Genomic DNA, 14,892 nt, shown 5'->3' on the forward strand with positions numbered 1-14,892 from the left:
AGTCTAAACTGAAGAGTTTCCTCACGGCTCACTCCTTCTATTCTGTCGATGAGCTCCTGGAAGAGCTAAAAAATTAAGCAAATTCCAGTGTTACATTGTTGATTGTCTTCATTTAAACTTACGACTTGTCACCTGAATATGTTTTTTTATATTTCATTTTATCTGTCTCTAATATCGTGTTATAATTTCATGTATTGACTCGTTCCATGACCATGGAGACTTCTCCTTAATTTGGTCCCATGGAACAATAAATAAATAAATAAATAAAAGGACTTGAAAGAGCAGTTGAACAGAATGGACAGTGTCTTGAATGGAGAGTATAAGATGAACATCAAAAAACGCAAAACAAGGATAATGAAATGTAGTCGAATTAAGTGGGGTGATGCTGACGGAATTAGATTAGAAAATGAGACACTTAAAGTAGTAAAGGAGTTTTGCTATTTGGGGAGCAAAATAACTGATGATGGTCGAAGTAGAGAGGATATCAAATGTAGACTGGCAATGGCAAGGAAAGCGTTTCTGAAGAAGCGAAATTTGTTAACATCGAGTACTGATTTAAGTGCCAGGAAGTTGTTTCTGAAATTATTTGTATGGAGTGTAGCCATGTATGGAAGTGAAACATGGATGGTAAATAGTTAGGACAAGAAGAGAATAGAAGCTTTTGAAATGTGGTGCTACAGAAGAATGTTGAAGATTTGGTGGGTAGATCACGTAACTAATGGGTAGGTACTGAATAGAATTGGGGAGAAGAGAAGTTTGTGGCACAACTTGACTAGAAGAATGGATCGGTTGGTAGGACATGTTCTGAGGCATCAAGGGATCACCAATTTAGTACTGGGGAGCACCATGGAGGGTAAAAATCATAGAGGGAGACCAAGAGATGAATACGCTAAGCAGATTCAGAATGATGTAGGCTGCAGTAGGTACTGGGAGATGGAGAAGCTTGCACAGGATAGAGTAGCATGGAGAGCTGCATCAAACCAGCCTCAGGACTGAAGACCGCAACAACAACAACACCAGGTCTGATCAAAGCAAGACATCGAAGCAACTCACGAGTCATCCTGCTAGATTTGTTACCGGAAGGTTCAATCAGCATGCAAGTATTATGGAGAGGCTTCATGAACACAAGTGGGAATCCTCAGAGGGAAGACAACGCTCTTTTCACGAGACACTATTGTGGAAATTGAGAGAAGCTGCATTTAGGGCCAACTGCAGAACGATTCTTCTGCCACCAATGTACAATTCGTGTAAGGACCATGAAGCTAAGGTGTGAGAAATTAGGGCTCTTAGGGAGGCTTTTGAACATTCATTTTTCCCTCGCTATTTGTGAGTGGGACAGGAAAGGATATGACTAATAGTGGTACAATATACCCTCTACCGTGCACTGCAAGGAAGTTTGCAGAATATGCACAATTGCTGTTTAAAATCCAACTTATATTTATAAAATCAATCTTTATTCACGTACAGTTCTTGACACTAGTCACCTTGAAAGTAGCCCCTTCAGCTTCTACACATCTCTCCCAACACTGCTGCCACTGTTAGAAGTATTTCCAGAAAGCCTCTTTTGGTATGGTGCACAACTGCTCCATCAAATTCTGCATGTCTTCCCTGTTCTGAAATATGGTCCCTTTCAAAGCCTTTTTTTAGTTTCTGGAAAAACCAGAAGTCACTCTATGCTAGATAAGGGGAACAGGGAGGTTGACAAATCACAGCCATATTGGGCTTGGCCAAAAAACTCTGAATTAATTGAGAATGATGAGCGGGTGCGTTATCGTGATGAAGAAGCCAACTGCCTGCTGCCCGAAAGTCTGGCCATTTGGATATTCCTGCTTCATGAAGGCAACAAAGAACTGCTCGGCAATACTTACTGTTGATATCAGTACTTTCTGGAGTGTACTCGTGATGGACCACACCACTGGAGTCACAGAGACTCACACCTTGCTGAGGGCCTGCCTTGCTAATTGGGTCTCAGGGATGATCGATGGTTCCATTGTGATGACTGGAACTTTGTTTCTGGGTCATACCAATAAGCCAAGGACTCGTCACCAGTGATGACTGTGTTACGAAAGTTGAGATTACTGGTTGCAGTTTCCAGCAAATGTGCGATCTCTGAATGACGTCGATTCTGCTCAGCTGTTAGCAACTGTGAAACAATTTTGGCGAGAGCATCCTGAGGTCAAAATGTTCCATTAAAACAAAGTGAGTGGATCCAATACTAATTTTAATAGGCATCTGCACTACATATTCTTACAAACATTGGGAGCAAGTGTGCCCCAATTCCATTGTCGGTTTCAACAATAAAAAATAAGGTCGGATACTTGCTGTTTAGCCCTCATATGCAGAGTACACATAAACCACAGAATCATAAAAATTACTCCAACATAAATTTTGATATCCACATCTCAAACAAAATTATGAACACAAAGAAAAACACCCCACTTCTTACAATTAACACTAAAAGTATGTAAAAAACATATATCCTACTGAAAGTAAGTTGACAAATAATGGCACAAAATACACACACACACAAGCACACGTCACACACATATGACCGTCAACTCCAGCATCTCGAGCCAGAATACAACATCATGTGAAACGCATGCAGCAATCTGGAGGGGGTGGGGGAGGGTAAGGAATAGTAGTGTAGAGGTGGGGAGAGAGACGAACTCTTTTGTTGTTATTAACCCTGTTCCACACTGACCTGTTCTTTCTGGTACACTGTACAGCAGATAATACTGAGGCATATCTATCTGTCCCTGCAATCTCACTTCTTGTAGCGTCACAGTACAGGGCTATTACAAATGACTGAAGTGATTTCATAAATTCACTGTAGCTCCATTCATTGACATATGGTCACGACACACTACTGATACGTAGAAAAACTCATAAAGTTTTGTTCGGCTGAAGCCACACTTCAGGTTTTTGCCGTCAGAGCGCTCGAGAGCGCAGTGAGACGAAATGGTGACAGGAGCCGAGAAAGCGTATGTCGTGCTTGAAATGCACGCACATCAGTCAGTCATAACAGTGCAACGACACTTCAGGACCAAGTTCAACAAAGATCCACCAACTGCTAACTCCATTCGGCGATGGTATGCGCAGTTTAAAGCTTCTGGATGCCTCTGTAAGGGGAAATCAACGGGTCGGCCTGCAGTGAGCGAAGAAACGGTTGAACGTGTGCGGGCAAGTTTCACGTGTATCTGGACATTCTGGAAAATTGGCTCATGCCACAACTGGAGACCGACAGCGTCGACTTCATCTTTCAACAGGATGGCGCTCCACCGCACTTCCATCATGATGTTTGACATTTCTTAAACAGGAGATTGGAAAACCGATGGATCGGTCGTGGTGGAGATCACGATCAGCAATTCATGTCATGGCCTCCACGCTCTCCCGACTTAACCCCATGCGATTTTTTTCTGTGGGGTTATGTGAAAGATTCAGTGTTTAAACCTCCTCTACCAAGAAGCGTGCCAGAACTGCGAGCTCGCATCAACGATGCTTTCGAACTCATTGATGGGGACATGCTGTGCCGAGTGCGGGAGGAACTTTATTATCAGCTTGATGTCTGCCGAATCACTAAAGGGGCACATATCGAACATTTGTGAATACCTAAAAAAACTTTTTGAGTTTTTGTATGTGTGTGCAAAGCATTGTGAAAAAACCTCAAATAATAAAGTTATTGTAGAGCTGTGAAATCGCTTCAATCATTTGTAATAACCCTGTATTTTACTTAATCTTCATGTCCTCTTTGGCTATTTCTTTCATTTTTCAAAATTATTTGTATATTCCAGGTTATGTTTGCCCTTTTTCTTTGTCAAAGGTGTATTCTGTATATCCCATCCATTATCCGAGCCTCTTGCTGTGATTCAGTGAGCCTCTTGTTGTGATTCAGTAATATGACTTTTTTACAGTGTAGAGTTATTGGCCCCATGCCCTATCCCCATCCTGGAGGACTTATTTAGGGTTTATGCACGTAGGAACGTTGGCTTCCCTTTGCCTTTTGAGTCATCCCTGCCCTATGATGTGAGAAACACTTTGCCTGTTTCCTCTGCCAAGACTTGTCTAGCTTGGTACGCTCTGGTGGTAGTTACACTACCTACGCTATTGCCAGCATAGCTCTCAGCTTATTTGACGTACATGAACCTTCCCTCCCTACAATGAACGTGTCTTCAATAAGGCAGCGTCCCATGGGAGGGATACGAGGAACTAACACTTCTTTAAAAAAGAACCAGCAGCCAATAACTAATGCTATTAAAATTTAACTCACTGACAAGGTGACAAAAACAAACTTCCAAAACACCGAGTAATGCACAGCAAAAAGTTCACTGCTGCACTAACATCACTCCGAAACAATTTAGAAAGATAAACATCCTACAACAGAGTATGCCAGCGGTTATTGCAATATGCCTCTGCAAATGCAATCCATTTCAAACACGCCAACTCTCAATGACGTCACAAGATACAGTTACCTCACAAAACAAAGCTGATGGGTGCTATCCTAGCCTTCGGTTGACCCCAAATTTGAAATTCATGTGTTGTCTTGACTCCTCCAATTTTCTGATGTTCTACTGCAACTGGTTTGTTTAGAATCAAAATATCGCAAAATCATTCACAAGTTGGGATGCCTCTGAATGGTGAATGCTACTACTCACTGTAATAACAAGTATATAAATTCTCAGGATGCTCTCATGATGGATACTGTGGCTTGTATCAAACTTGTCAATCAGTACTTTCCAACACAATACCTGAAACAGGGAAGTGAGAAGAAGGGTTTTATAAATATGAGAATATCTCCCGGGAAGCCATATTGATGGAAGTGGCTGACAGTGTTCTGCCTTGCCTCCAACTGCTCCTGTAAATTTTCTCGAGACTGAAAAAGAATTTTAATTGCTTGCTAAAAAAAGCATGCAGTATCACCAACTCCAACAGGCTCAGATTACCAATGGTGGAATGACATCTGCTTAAGTCAAACTGGAGGCAACAAAGGGGCTGCTCTGGTCTTAGTAGTGTACTGTATACATCACTGGTTGTGGGTAAGGTATTGGTTCCATTCCCCTTCATGAGCTGGAGGAGTGTGCTATGTACTGGGTCATATGATGAAAGGGCACCTACACATGGAGATCCAGTGCGGGCTGTAATTATCGTATGGCATTGAAAGTTGTTAAATATGCCAATGCTTAAATGCAAAACTGATTTATGATGAAAAAAAGGTCCACTTTGGGCCACCACGTGCAAATCTGGCACTGTACACACACTATATGCCAGCATGACACCCATGCTGCCATTTGATAAACAAAAACATGAGTGAACAGTATGGCTATCAAGAAGGCACATTGTGTGCTGTTAACAAAACCATTTTATGTGAATGGTTACAGTGGTGCATTGACAGAGTATCGCCAACTGAAAGGTCAGAGGAGACACCCGATGTCATTAAATGGTTTAATGAAGATAATGATGAAATTCAAAAACACGAGTGAGCGAACCTGGAAAAGGAAGTTATTGATGTGTTGCTGTTGCTGTAACGGACAACGCAGCATGTGCTAGTGCTCATGCAGTGTCACGAGAATTGTCTATCTCATGGTCAACTGTACAGAAAGTATGGCAGTATACAGGGTGTACATAAAGTCTGGGAATACTTTCAATTATTTATTGCATAAGAACTTAACATTGTACAGATGTCGTATACATTGCATTTTGAAGAGAAACTCTGAAAGTTTATTTACAAACATTCGATATGCAAACCATGAGTGAGGCGGCCGACGTCAATACGGTAATCGAATTCTTGCCATATCCATCCCCGCGTGGCATCATTGACTGTGGCAGTCGCTTCCTGCGTTCTGTCCCAGATCTCTGCTACATCACAGGGTAGAGGCGGTACATACACCAGATCTTTAATGTGTCCCCACAGAAAAAAGTCACACAGAGTGAGATCTGGTGATAGGGGAGGCCATTTCAGGAAACAGCTGTCTCCTTCTGTAGCACGACTGATCCATCGATGCGGCAGCTCTGAGTTCAGGTATCCATGAACTACTTCTGTCGCAGGACTTTCCACACTGTCATTGGAGCAATTTCGAGTTCACGGGATGCACAACACACTGATTTCTTTGGACTCCTTATGAATGTCTCTTGTAGGTGCTCCACATTTCCTTCACTCACACTGGGATGTCTGCTCCTTTTTGCCGGGCAGAAGCAACCCGCTGTAATGAATTTGTTGTGCCAGTGGTAAATGGCCTTCCTCATTGGTGGCTTCTTACCGTACTTGGTTCTAAACATCCATTGAACAAATGTAGCACACTTGTTTCTGTTGAACTCCAACACACAGAAAGCTCACTCCGCACCTGAACTCACCATGTTTGCAACTAGCGCTTACTATTGGCAAATTACCAAACTACGCAGTGGTGTGGCAGAATACATGGGGGGAGGGGGGGACTTTTAGAGTTTTTCTTCAAAATGACATATGTATGATATCTGTACGATGTTTTGTTCTTGTGCAATAAATAACTGAAAGTACACCCTGTATTTTACACTGGTTCTCTTACAAGATCCACAGCAATGTCCTGAATTTGCTCTTTGGTTTCTGGCACAGATTCGAATGTGACTGGGCACTATTCAATGGAGCGATGAGACACATTTTACATTACAGCGTGCAGTGAATACACAGAACTGCCAAATTTGGGATATTGTTAAACTGTGCGTTGTGCACGAAGAGCCACTGCACTTTCCATATGTGACTGTGTGGTGTGGATTATTAAGCACCTTCTTTTTTATCTTTCTCCTTTGAAGTGATTACTGGACCTCAGATTTTAGGTAAAAACCTATTATTTTCCTCATTAAATAAATGTTGTACAGACATGAATTAAACCAATTTAAGACAGAAAATGCTAGTTTTATAGCATCTTTTTAGGCCTAATTTCAGGTTAGTACTTGATCGTACCTAAATTTTAAAAATCCAATTAAATAAAATTTTTTATGACTAACATTATCTTGTGGTCTTCACAGCTAAGAATTACGCAGATATTTTATTGAAAATTGTAATTTTATAGTATCTAAAATACCTAATTTCATGTTAGACCCCGACTGTAAGTAATTTTTAAAAATCCAGTCAAAAATAATTTGTATGACTAAAACTACTGTTCTGGTTTTCCCAGCTACTTAGAAAACAGTAACTGAATGATAACTGGTTTGTTTGCATGCATGAATGCCAATGATGAGTCAAACGATGACAGTGTACACCAGGCTATTCACAATATACATAAATGACCTGGTGGATGACATCGGAAGTTCACTGAGGCTTTTTGCAGATGATGCTGTGGTGTATCGAGAGGTTGTAACAATGGAAAATTGTACTGAAATGCAGGATGATCTGCAGTGAATTGACGCACGGTGCAGGGAATGGCAATTGAATCTCAATGTAGACAAGTGTAATGTGCTGCGAATACACAGAAAGATAGATCCTTTATCATTTAGCTACAAAATAGCAGGTCAGCAACTGGAAGCAGTTAATACCATAAATTATCTGGGAGTACGCATTAGGAGTGATTTAAAATGGAATGATCATATAATGTTGATCGTCGGTAAAGCAGATGCCAGACTGAGATTCATTGGAAGAATCCTAAGGAAATGCAATCCGAAAAGAAAGGAAGTAGGTTACAGTACGCTTGTTCGCCCACTGCTTGGATACTGCTCAGCAGTGTGGGATCCGTACCAGATAGGGTTGATAGAAGATATAGAGAAGATCCAATGGAGAGCAGCGCGCTTCGTTACAGGATCATTTAGTAATCGCGAAAGCGTTACGGAGATGATAGATAAACTCCAGTGGAAGACTCTGCAGGAGAGATGCTCAGTAGCTCGGTACGGGCTTTTGTCCAAGTTTCGAGAACATACCTTCACCGAAGAGTCAAGCAGTATATTGCTCCCTCCTACGTATATCTCGCGAAGAGACCATGAGGATAAAATCAGAGAGATTAGAGCCCACACAGAGGCATACTGACAATCCTTCTTTCCACGAACAATACGAGACTGGAATAGAAGGGAGAACTGATAGAGGTACTCAAGGTACCCTCCGCCACACACCGTCAGGTGGCTTGCGGAGTATGGATGTAGATGTAGATGTAGGCTGTTCCAGAGCATTGTCGTTCACTGTCAACCGTCAAATGGGCTGGTAGGGCACGGAGGAGCCTTGTGATCTGCCTCCGGCACCTTCCTGCCCAGTCGGAACAGCCTGTTTAAAACACCAGCACTGTCTTCATTCAGTCAGTCAGCATGCTGCTTGGATGTGGTGAAATATTTCACATCAACAGTGTATTTGTGGAAAGTCAAGCATGCCAAAAGTAGCCAGCTCTGAATCTTATCTGATTTGTCAGTGGTTACAAGAATTTCCTGATTTCTCTACAGATGGCAATGTCTGCAACAAAGACGTAGGTAAAATGTTAACCTTTTATGTGGTGCCACAGTTTTTCCCAGGTTAACTTGGACACATGCAAATGCAAAAATATCGTTTCTAAACCCTAAACCCAGGTTAATTTTGCTACGTAGATATCGTACGTAAATTCTTCCACAAAGTGCTTCTCATTTCTTTTCATTTTCAGGTACTACATTCTGAACAGAGGTTTCATTTAAGTCAGCATTTTGCAGGGATTAAACACCAGAAAAATTTAAAAAATAAATCAAACTTGAAACAAATGTTTTTAACTAAAACAAATGCAACAAACAAAAACGAATTTCATCTTGACCTGAGTTGAGCCATTGTTGCAGCAAACATACCATTAAGTGCAGTTGAAAATAGCCAGTTCAAAAGTTTTCTAAAGAAATACTGTCACCGCTGCATTCCATCAGAATCCATACTGAGAAAGAACTATTTGGATGCTTTGTACGAAAAATACATTGAGCAGAATCAGGGAAGATATAGGCGAATCATATGTGTGGATTTCTGTCAAGGAGACAACTGACAGACAAGGACCATATGTGGCTAATTTATTTTTGGAAAGTTAGATGCTGGCACTTGCGCTGTACCTCATCTCATTTGCAGCACGGAGCTAAAAAAGACCAACCAGGAAACAATTGGTCACTTTGTTAATAAAGCCATCAAATTACTTTTCCGCGACAGTCTAAATGAAAATAAAGTACTTGTAATCTACATTGATGCAGACGTATACATGATTGCTGCTGTTAACTTGTTAACAGTATTTTACCCAGCCTTGCTCCATATCACATATCTTGCCCATGCCATGAATCGTGCAGTTGAGACAATACGTCTCCAATTTCCACATGTAAATAAGCTGGTTTCAACCATCAAAAAGGTTTTTACAAGCACCTATAAGAATTCAGTTATTTCAAGAACTTCCCAACGTACCGTTGCTATTCACAATATACATAAATGACCTGGTGGATGACATCGGAAGTTCACTGAGGCTTTTTGCAGATGATGCTGTGGTGTATCGAGAGGTTGTAACAATGGAAAATTGTACTGAAATGCAGGAGGATCTGCAGCGAATTGACGCATGGTGCAGAGAATGGCAACTGAATCTCAATGTAGACAAGTGTAATGTGCTGCGAATACACAGAAAGATAGATCCTTTATCATTTAGCTACAAAATAGCAGGTCAGCAACTGGAAGCAGTTAATACCATAAATTATCTGGGAGTACGCATTAGGAGTGATTTAAAATGGAATGATCATATAATGTTGATTGTCGGTAAAGCAGATGCCAGACTGAGATTCATTGGAAGAATCCTAAGGAAATGCAATCCGAAAACAAAGGAAGTAGGTTACAGTACGCTTGTTCGCCCACTGCTTGAATACTGCTCAGCAGTGTGGGATCCGTACCAGATAGGGTTGATACAAGACATAGAGAAGATCCAACGGAGAGCAGCGCGCTTCGTTACAGGATCATTTAGTAATAGCGAAAGCGTTACGGAGATGATAGATAAACTCCAGTGGAAGACTCTGCAGGAGAGACGCTCAGTAGCTCGGTACGGGCTTTTGTCAAAGTTTCGAGAACATACCTTCACCGAAGAGTCAAGCAGTATATTGCTCCCTCCTACGTATATCTCGCGAAGAGACCATGAGGATAAAATCAGAGAGATTAGAGCCCACACAGAGGCATACCGACAATCCTTCTTTCCACGAACAATACGAGACTGGAATAGAAGGGAGAACCGATAGAGGTACTGAAGGTACCCTCCGCCACACACCGTCAGGTGGCTTGCGGAGTATGGATGTAGATGTAGATGTACCACTTCCACCAGAACCCATACTTATTTGCTGGGGAATGTGGCTAGAAGCCGTGCAATATTACAGCAAGCATTTGGAAGACATTAAGAACACTGTTCTTAAATTGCCAGAGGAGGCAGTGGCATTACTTCAGCTAAAGATCTTCTAAACGACCCAACAATTTCCAATGACATTGCCTACATAAAATATCATCATGCATTTTTGGTCCCTATTATCAAAGCTCTAGAGTGTTCAGGGAAACCAGCCTACACGCAACTGTGATTTTTACATACCACGACTGCTACACGCAATGAACGAGGACGACCTAGATCGTAGAATGGAGTACTGCGAGTGGTTTAGTAACATGGTGCGCAACAATGAAGAGTTTGCAGAGATGATTGTGTGGTTTGACGAGGCACAGTTCAAACTCAATGGTACAGTAAATCGCCACAATTGCATCTAGTGGGCCGCCGAAAATCCGAATGTCCATGTAGACAAAGCCATGAATTTGACAGGAGTAAATGTGTGGTGTGGGTTGTCTTATCGGGGCTCCATTCTTCTTTGACAGCACAGTTACCGGTGAGGTGTACCTTCAGAAATCCATTTTACCTGCCATCCGAGACTTCTATGGAGATGGAATAGTTTACTTTAAACAAGATGGTGCCCCAGCCCACTACCAAAATCGTGTTAGGGCCTATCTCGACCAAAATCTACCAGGAAGATTGATAGGCCATAGAGGTGCTGTGGAGTATCCACCACGCTCCCCAGACCTAACTCCTCTGGACTTTTACCTGTGGGGAACACGCACATTGAATGAACTTTGAGAATCCATTGTACATTCATGTGCAAATATCCAACTGAACACGTTGCAGTCAGTAGTTCGTGCTGCAGTTTGGCGGCATTGTTTGTGTGTGGATGTTAATGGTGAAAATTTCAAAAACCTACAGTGATATCTTTAAGTTGAACTTTAAGCTACACTTTCCCCAAAAATGAGACAACTGCGTCGATTAGTTTGCAAGTTATGGAGTTTTAAACAATGGATACATTTTTTTGGACCCCTCTGTATTATGTAGGTTTTTGTCAATCTGTTTATCTTTCTAGACAATAAAATGTCAGATTTTGGTCACCTATTTAAGGCACCTAGTTTAAAATTTTTAGAACCTAAAAGTCCGAGGTCTAGTGATTACACCCAGAGTAACTGTCAGGTGTCCCATGATGTCTGCAAGTTATTGAGATTTCCTTTTACAACATGTGAATCCTGCTTTGGAATAGTGCAACTGCGTGGAAAACACAGTTTTCATGCTAGATGGGGCAACACCTCATGTTGCTCGCTCAATGGAAGATTTGCCGAATAGAGTCTTCTGTGAACATGATATCTCCAGAGATTCCACGACTTGCAAGATATCTTTATCTGAATCCATGTGACTTTTAGCTCTTGGGATATCTACCTGATCTGAAGGCCAGTATACAGAAACACAGTGCTCAAATTCCACCAGAACTGCTGCGAGCAGCTGCTGATCATGTCATTTTATAGGTGCAGGATCTTGTCCACACCTCCAGTACTCATACTGCAAAAACTCAATAAACAGCAGTTAATAATAAAATGAACATTACACCTGTCTCACTTGTTTGACCTTTTCTGCCCATGTCCCATTCCTAACCCATTGCATATGGAAACATTTCTATATGTCTTCCTTGCATTCGCAGCACCAGATTTACACTCGATAACACAAATACGAACTAATTTTTTTCCAGCTTAAATTGGATCTGCATTGATACACTAGAACATCTACAAAATTTTGCTGGCATACTTTAATGACAGCCCACTCTGGACCTCTGTGAACAGCTGCACTTTAAATACAACCATCCATCATTAGGTACATTGGACAGGGCAACAAAAATTGCTTGCACAGTGCCACAACAAGAGATGATGACTTGATGTCGAGTAATGTGCTAAAGTCTGGAAAAGAGGCAGCTATAATATTCTTTGTTATTGGAGAAGTCCCAACTGCCTTCCACTCAGCAAAAGTTGTGGGCAATTAAGAACTCGCAACCTCACCCATAAATTCATCCAAAGGTTCCAGTCCCACTATGGATCTTGTGGAACAACTGATGGTAATCAGACATTTATGCTATAACCTCTTCTTACTAAACATAATAATTTCACTGGATTCCTAACTAAAAGACTGTCCAGTTGCAGGAAAGCAGTAATTGAGCAAGGGCAGAGCCACATGTCTTCTGTATGCTTAAACCAATACTCCATCATCATAACCACCAAATTGATGAGAAAGAGCCAGTTGTCTTTACAGCACCTGGTCAATCTTGATACACATCAGTTTTGGTGGCTCCCTCCTGGGCACTACTATACATCGTAGATGAATCCAGTGAGTTTCTATGTAATATCTTTGGGCAACAGCGCAATTATTTCCAATACAATGTTTTCCTAAACCAATTTGAATTTTTTGGTTTGGTGGTTTTTGTCGAACCTAGTATGTTTAAATATGGCTCTACTGTTGGTACACCTGAATCAATTTATATTGACAGTATGCCTGTCATGGCCATGAAAGTAGCAAAGACTACAGTACAACTCATCAACTCTGAATAGTATTGCTATCAACAACGTAGACATTCACCTTTACTATGTAACCACAAAGGCAATTATGGTGTCATACAATAACATGTATTTTAACGACCAAAGTATTGTGACTCCTGTGGTCTCGCGGTAGCGTTCTCGCTTCCCGAGCACGGGGTCTCGGGTTCGATTCCCAGCGGGGTAAGGGATTTTCACCTGCCTCGAGATGACTGGGTGTTTGTGTTGTCCTCATCATTTCATCATCATCCGGGAAAGTGGCGAAATTGGACTGAGCAAAGATTGGATAATTGTACGGGCGCTGATAACCACGCAGTTGAGCGCCCCACAAACCAAACATCATCATCATCATCATCATCATATTGTGACTCCAGTGGAGAATGTGGGATTTTTGGGGAGGGATATTATTATGAACAACTTCAGATATATAAAATCTGGAAAATAAAAGACCACTGTGGGAAAAATATAGGTTTTCAGTATGGTCTTAATATTAAAATAACATGAAAATAATAATAATAATGTCAGGAGACACTCACTGGTTTCATGAACTCACAGCCGGGCCACGACCTTCCAATTTAATCTAGACCTTTGTCTAAACCACAGAACAGACTGTCACTAAAACCATCATTTAAAAAAGAGTGTCAACAGAAACGTCTCAGGCCAAAGAAGAACCTGAGTATTGGGAACTTCTCTACACCCAGGAGGCATTCAGAAGCACCACAGATGATCTTTCTAGATCATTTCCTTTCATAGTAGCTTACTCACAGAGCCTACTGTGTGCGACACAGGCGAATAGTATTCTACAACTTAAAAGTGTTATGCAGATTCATCACACACAATAGCCGTGTACGAAACAGTTTTTCCTATAAGATATTATGCATATTACAATAATAATAAAAAGCTGGAGATACTCACAAGCGGCATATCATTCATGGAAAGTACAATAACTCCTTGGTACTTTGGAGTATTTTCTGTAATTCTCCCCAATCCAGACTTCAGGACATTATGTCCATACAGAAACTGTTGCTCTCCTGATGGTTTCAACCAGATCTTGTACTGAAACAGTTAAACATTTTTTCCAATATGCAAATGTCACAAAAAGTCACCCCACCACCGCATCCTCCGTTTTCTTTAAAATAAAATAATTCACGTAAAACGAAAACTTTAACTCAAATTGTAGTGTAGTGCTAAATCGTTACCTGCGCGTATGGTGCGAGGTAATGTAGTGCTGTAATATGGAGACGAAACTTCCCAGACTTCGTGAATTTACCGAAGCACGTTCCAACACTGATTAGATGGTCAGGAGCGACATTCGACGCCAAACTTAAAACTCTCTCCGAGACGTAGTACACTCGGTCTTTCTGCTCCCTGAACACATATGTGCCATCTGGCCTGTCTATCAGGAGTTTCACATTAGCACCGATACTGCGGCGGAAAGAAAAGTGCTATTAGATCGCACGCTTCAAAAGTGATGGGTTGTCAAGCTGTCATTGATACGTTAATTGTAGGAGAAGTATTAAGTCACAATCTAGTTTCAGCTGTTAAGCTGCGTAAGTAAAAGAAACAAATGCTTGCTAGCCGTGAACCAAACACAGACATTAAGTTCCTGTACATATTTGTAGTCAGACATGCTTGAAACAAATGGCAGCTAAAATCAAAAGGAAATGAAGTGCTATTTAGCCAATACTCACTATTTTGCTAATTTTTCGAAAACGAGTTTCATTCGATCGTCACTTAAATGCTTCATTTCTACAGGTATACAACAAACAAATCACACCACGTGAATTTGTTTACGTTTATCTGAGTGGTGTGTACATGGTATAACAACACTGCCGGAACAAAGCACATATCACTAAAGATATAACATTAAGTCAAGATAACTTGATGGGTGATACCGAAAAGTATGTCTTTTTATAACGAACAAACATCAGTGTTTCTACGAAAGGGATTTGTATTTATTTGAATCTAGGCAAAGAGTTAAAATTTCATAGAATGGATAACACGAGTTACAGAACTCCTTGCGGGGCCAACGTAAACTGGGCCCTATTTCCATAGTGGTGAGAAGCGCCAACGCGTAAAAATGTGGATCG

At 41.2% G+C, this 14,892-nt stretch overlaps 1 protein-coding gene across 1 annotated transcript in view; it reads right to left on the bottom strand.

Moving 5' to 3' along the window:
* Positions 1-14,643, bottom strand: part of LOC126109679 (60S ribosome subunit biogenesis protein NIP7 homolog) — a 28,883-nt gene extending 14,240 nt beyond the window's left edge. Inside the window, exons 1-3 of the mRNA XM_049914730.1 lie at positions 14,494-14,643; positions 14,002-14,227; positions 13,718-13,858 (exon numbers count right to left, since the gene is read on the bottom strand). Coding sequence (XP_049770687.1) covers positions 13,718-13,858; positions 14,002-14,227; positions 14,494-14,549 — 423 coding nt within the window. The 5' untranslated portion in view covers positions 14,550-14,643. The remainder of the gene's footprint in view (positions 1-13,717; positions 13,859-14,001; positions 14,228-14,493) is intronic.
* Positions 14,644-14,892: the final 249 nt, after the last annotated feature.

The sequence above is a fragment of the Schistocerca cancellata genome, chromosome 12 (genome assembly GCF_023864275.1).
Source record: "Schistocerca cancellata isolate TAMUIC-IGC-003103 chromosome 12, iqSchCanc2.1, whole genome shotgun sequence".
Taxonomy (NCBI): domain Eukaryota; kingdom Metazoa; phylum Arthropoda; class Insecta; order Orthoptera; family Acrididae; genus Schistocerca; species Schistocerca cancellata.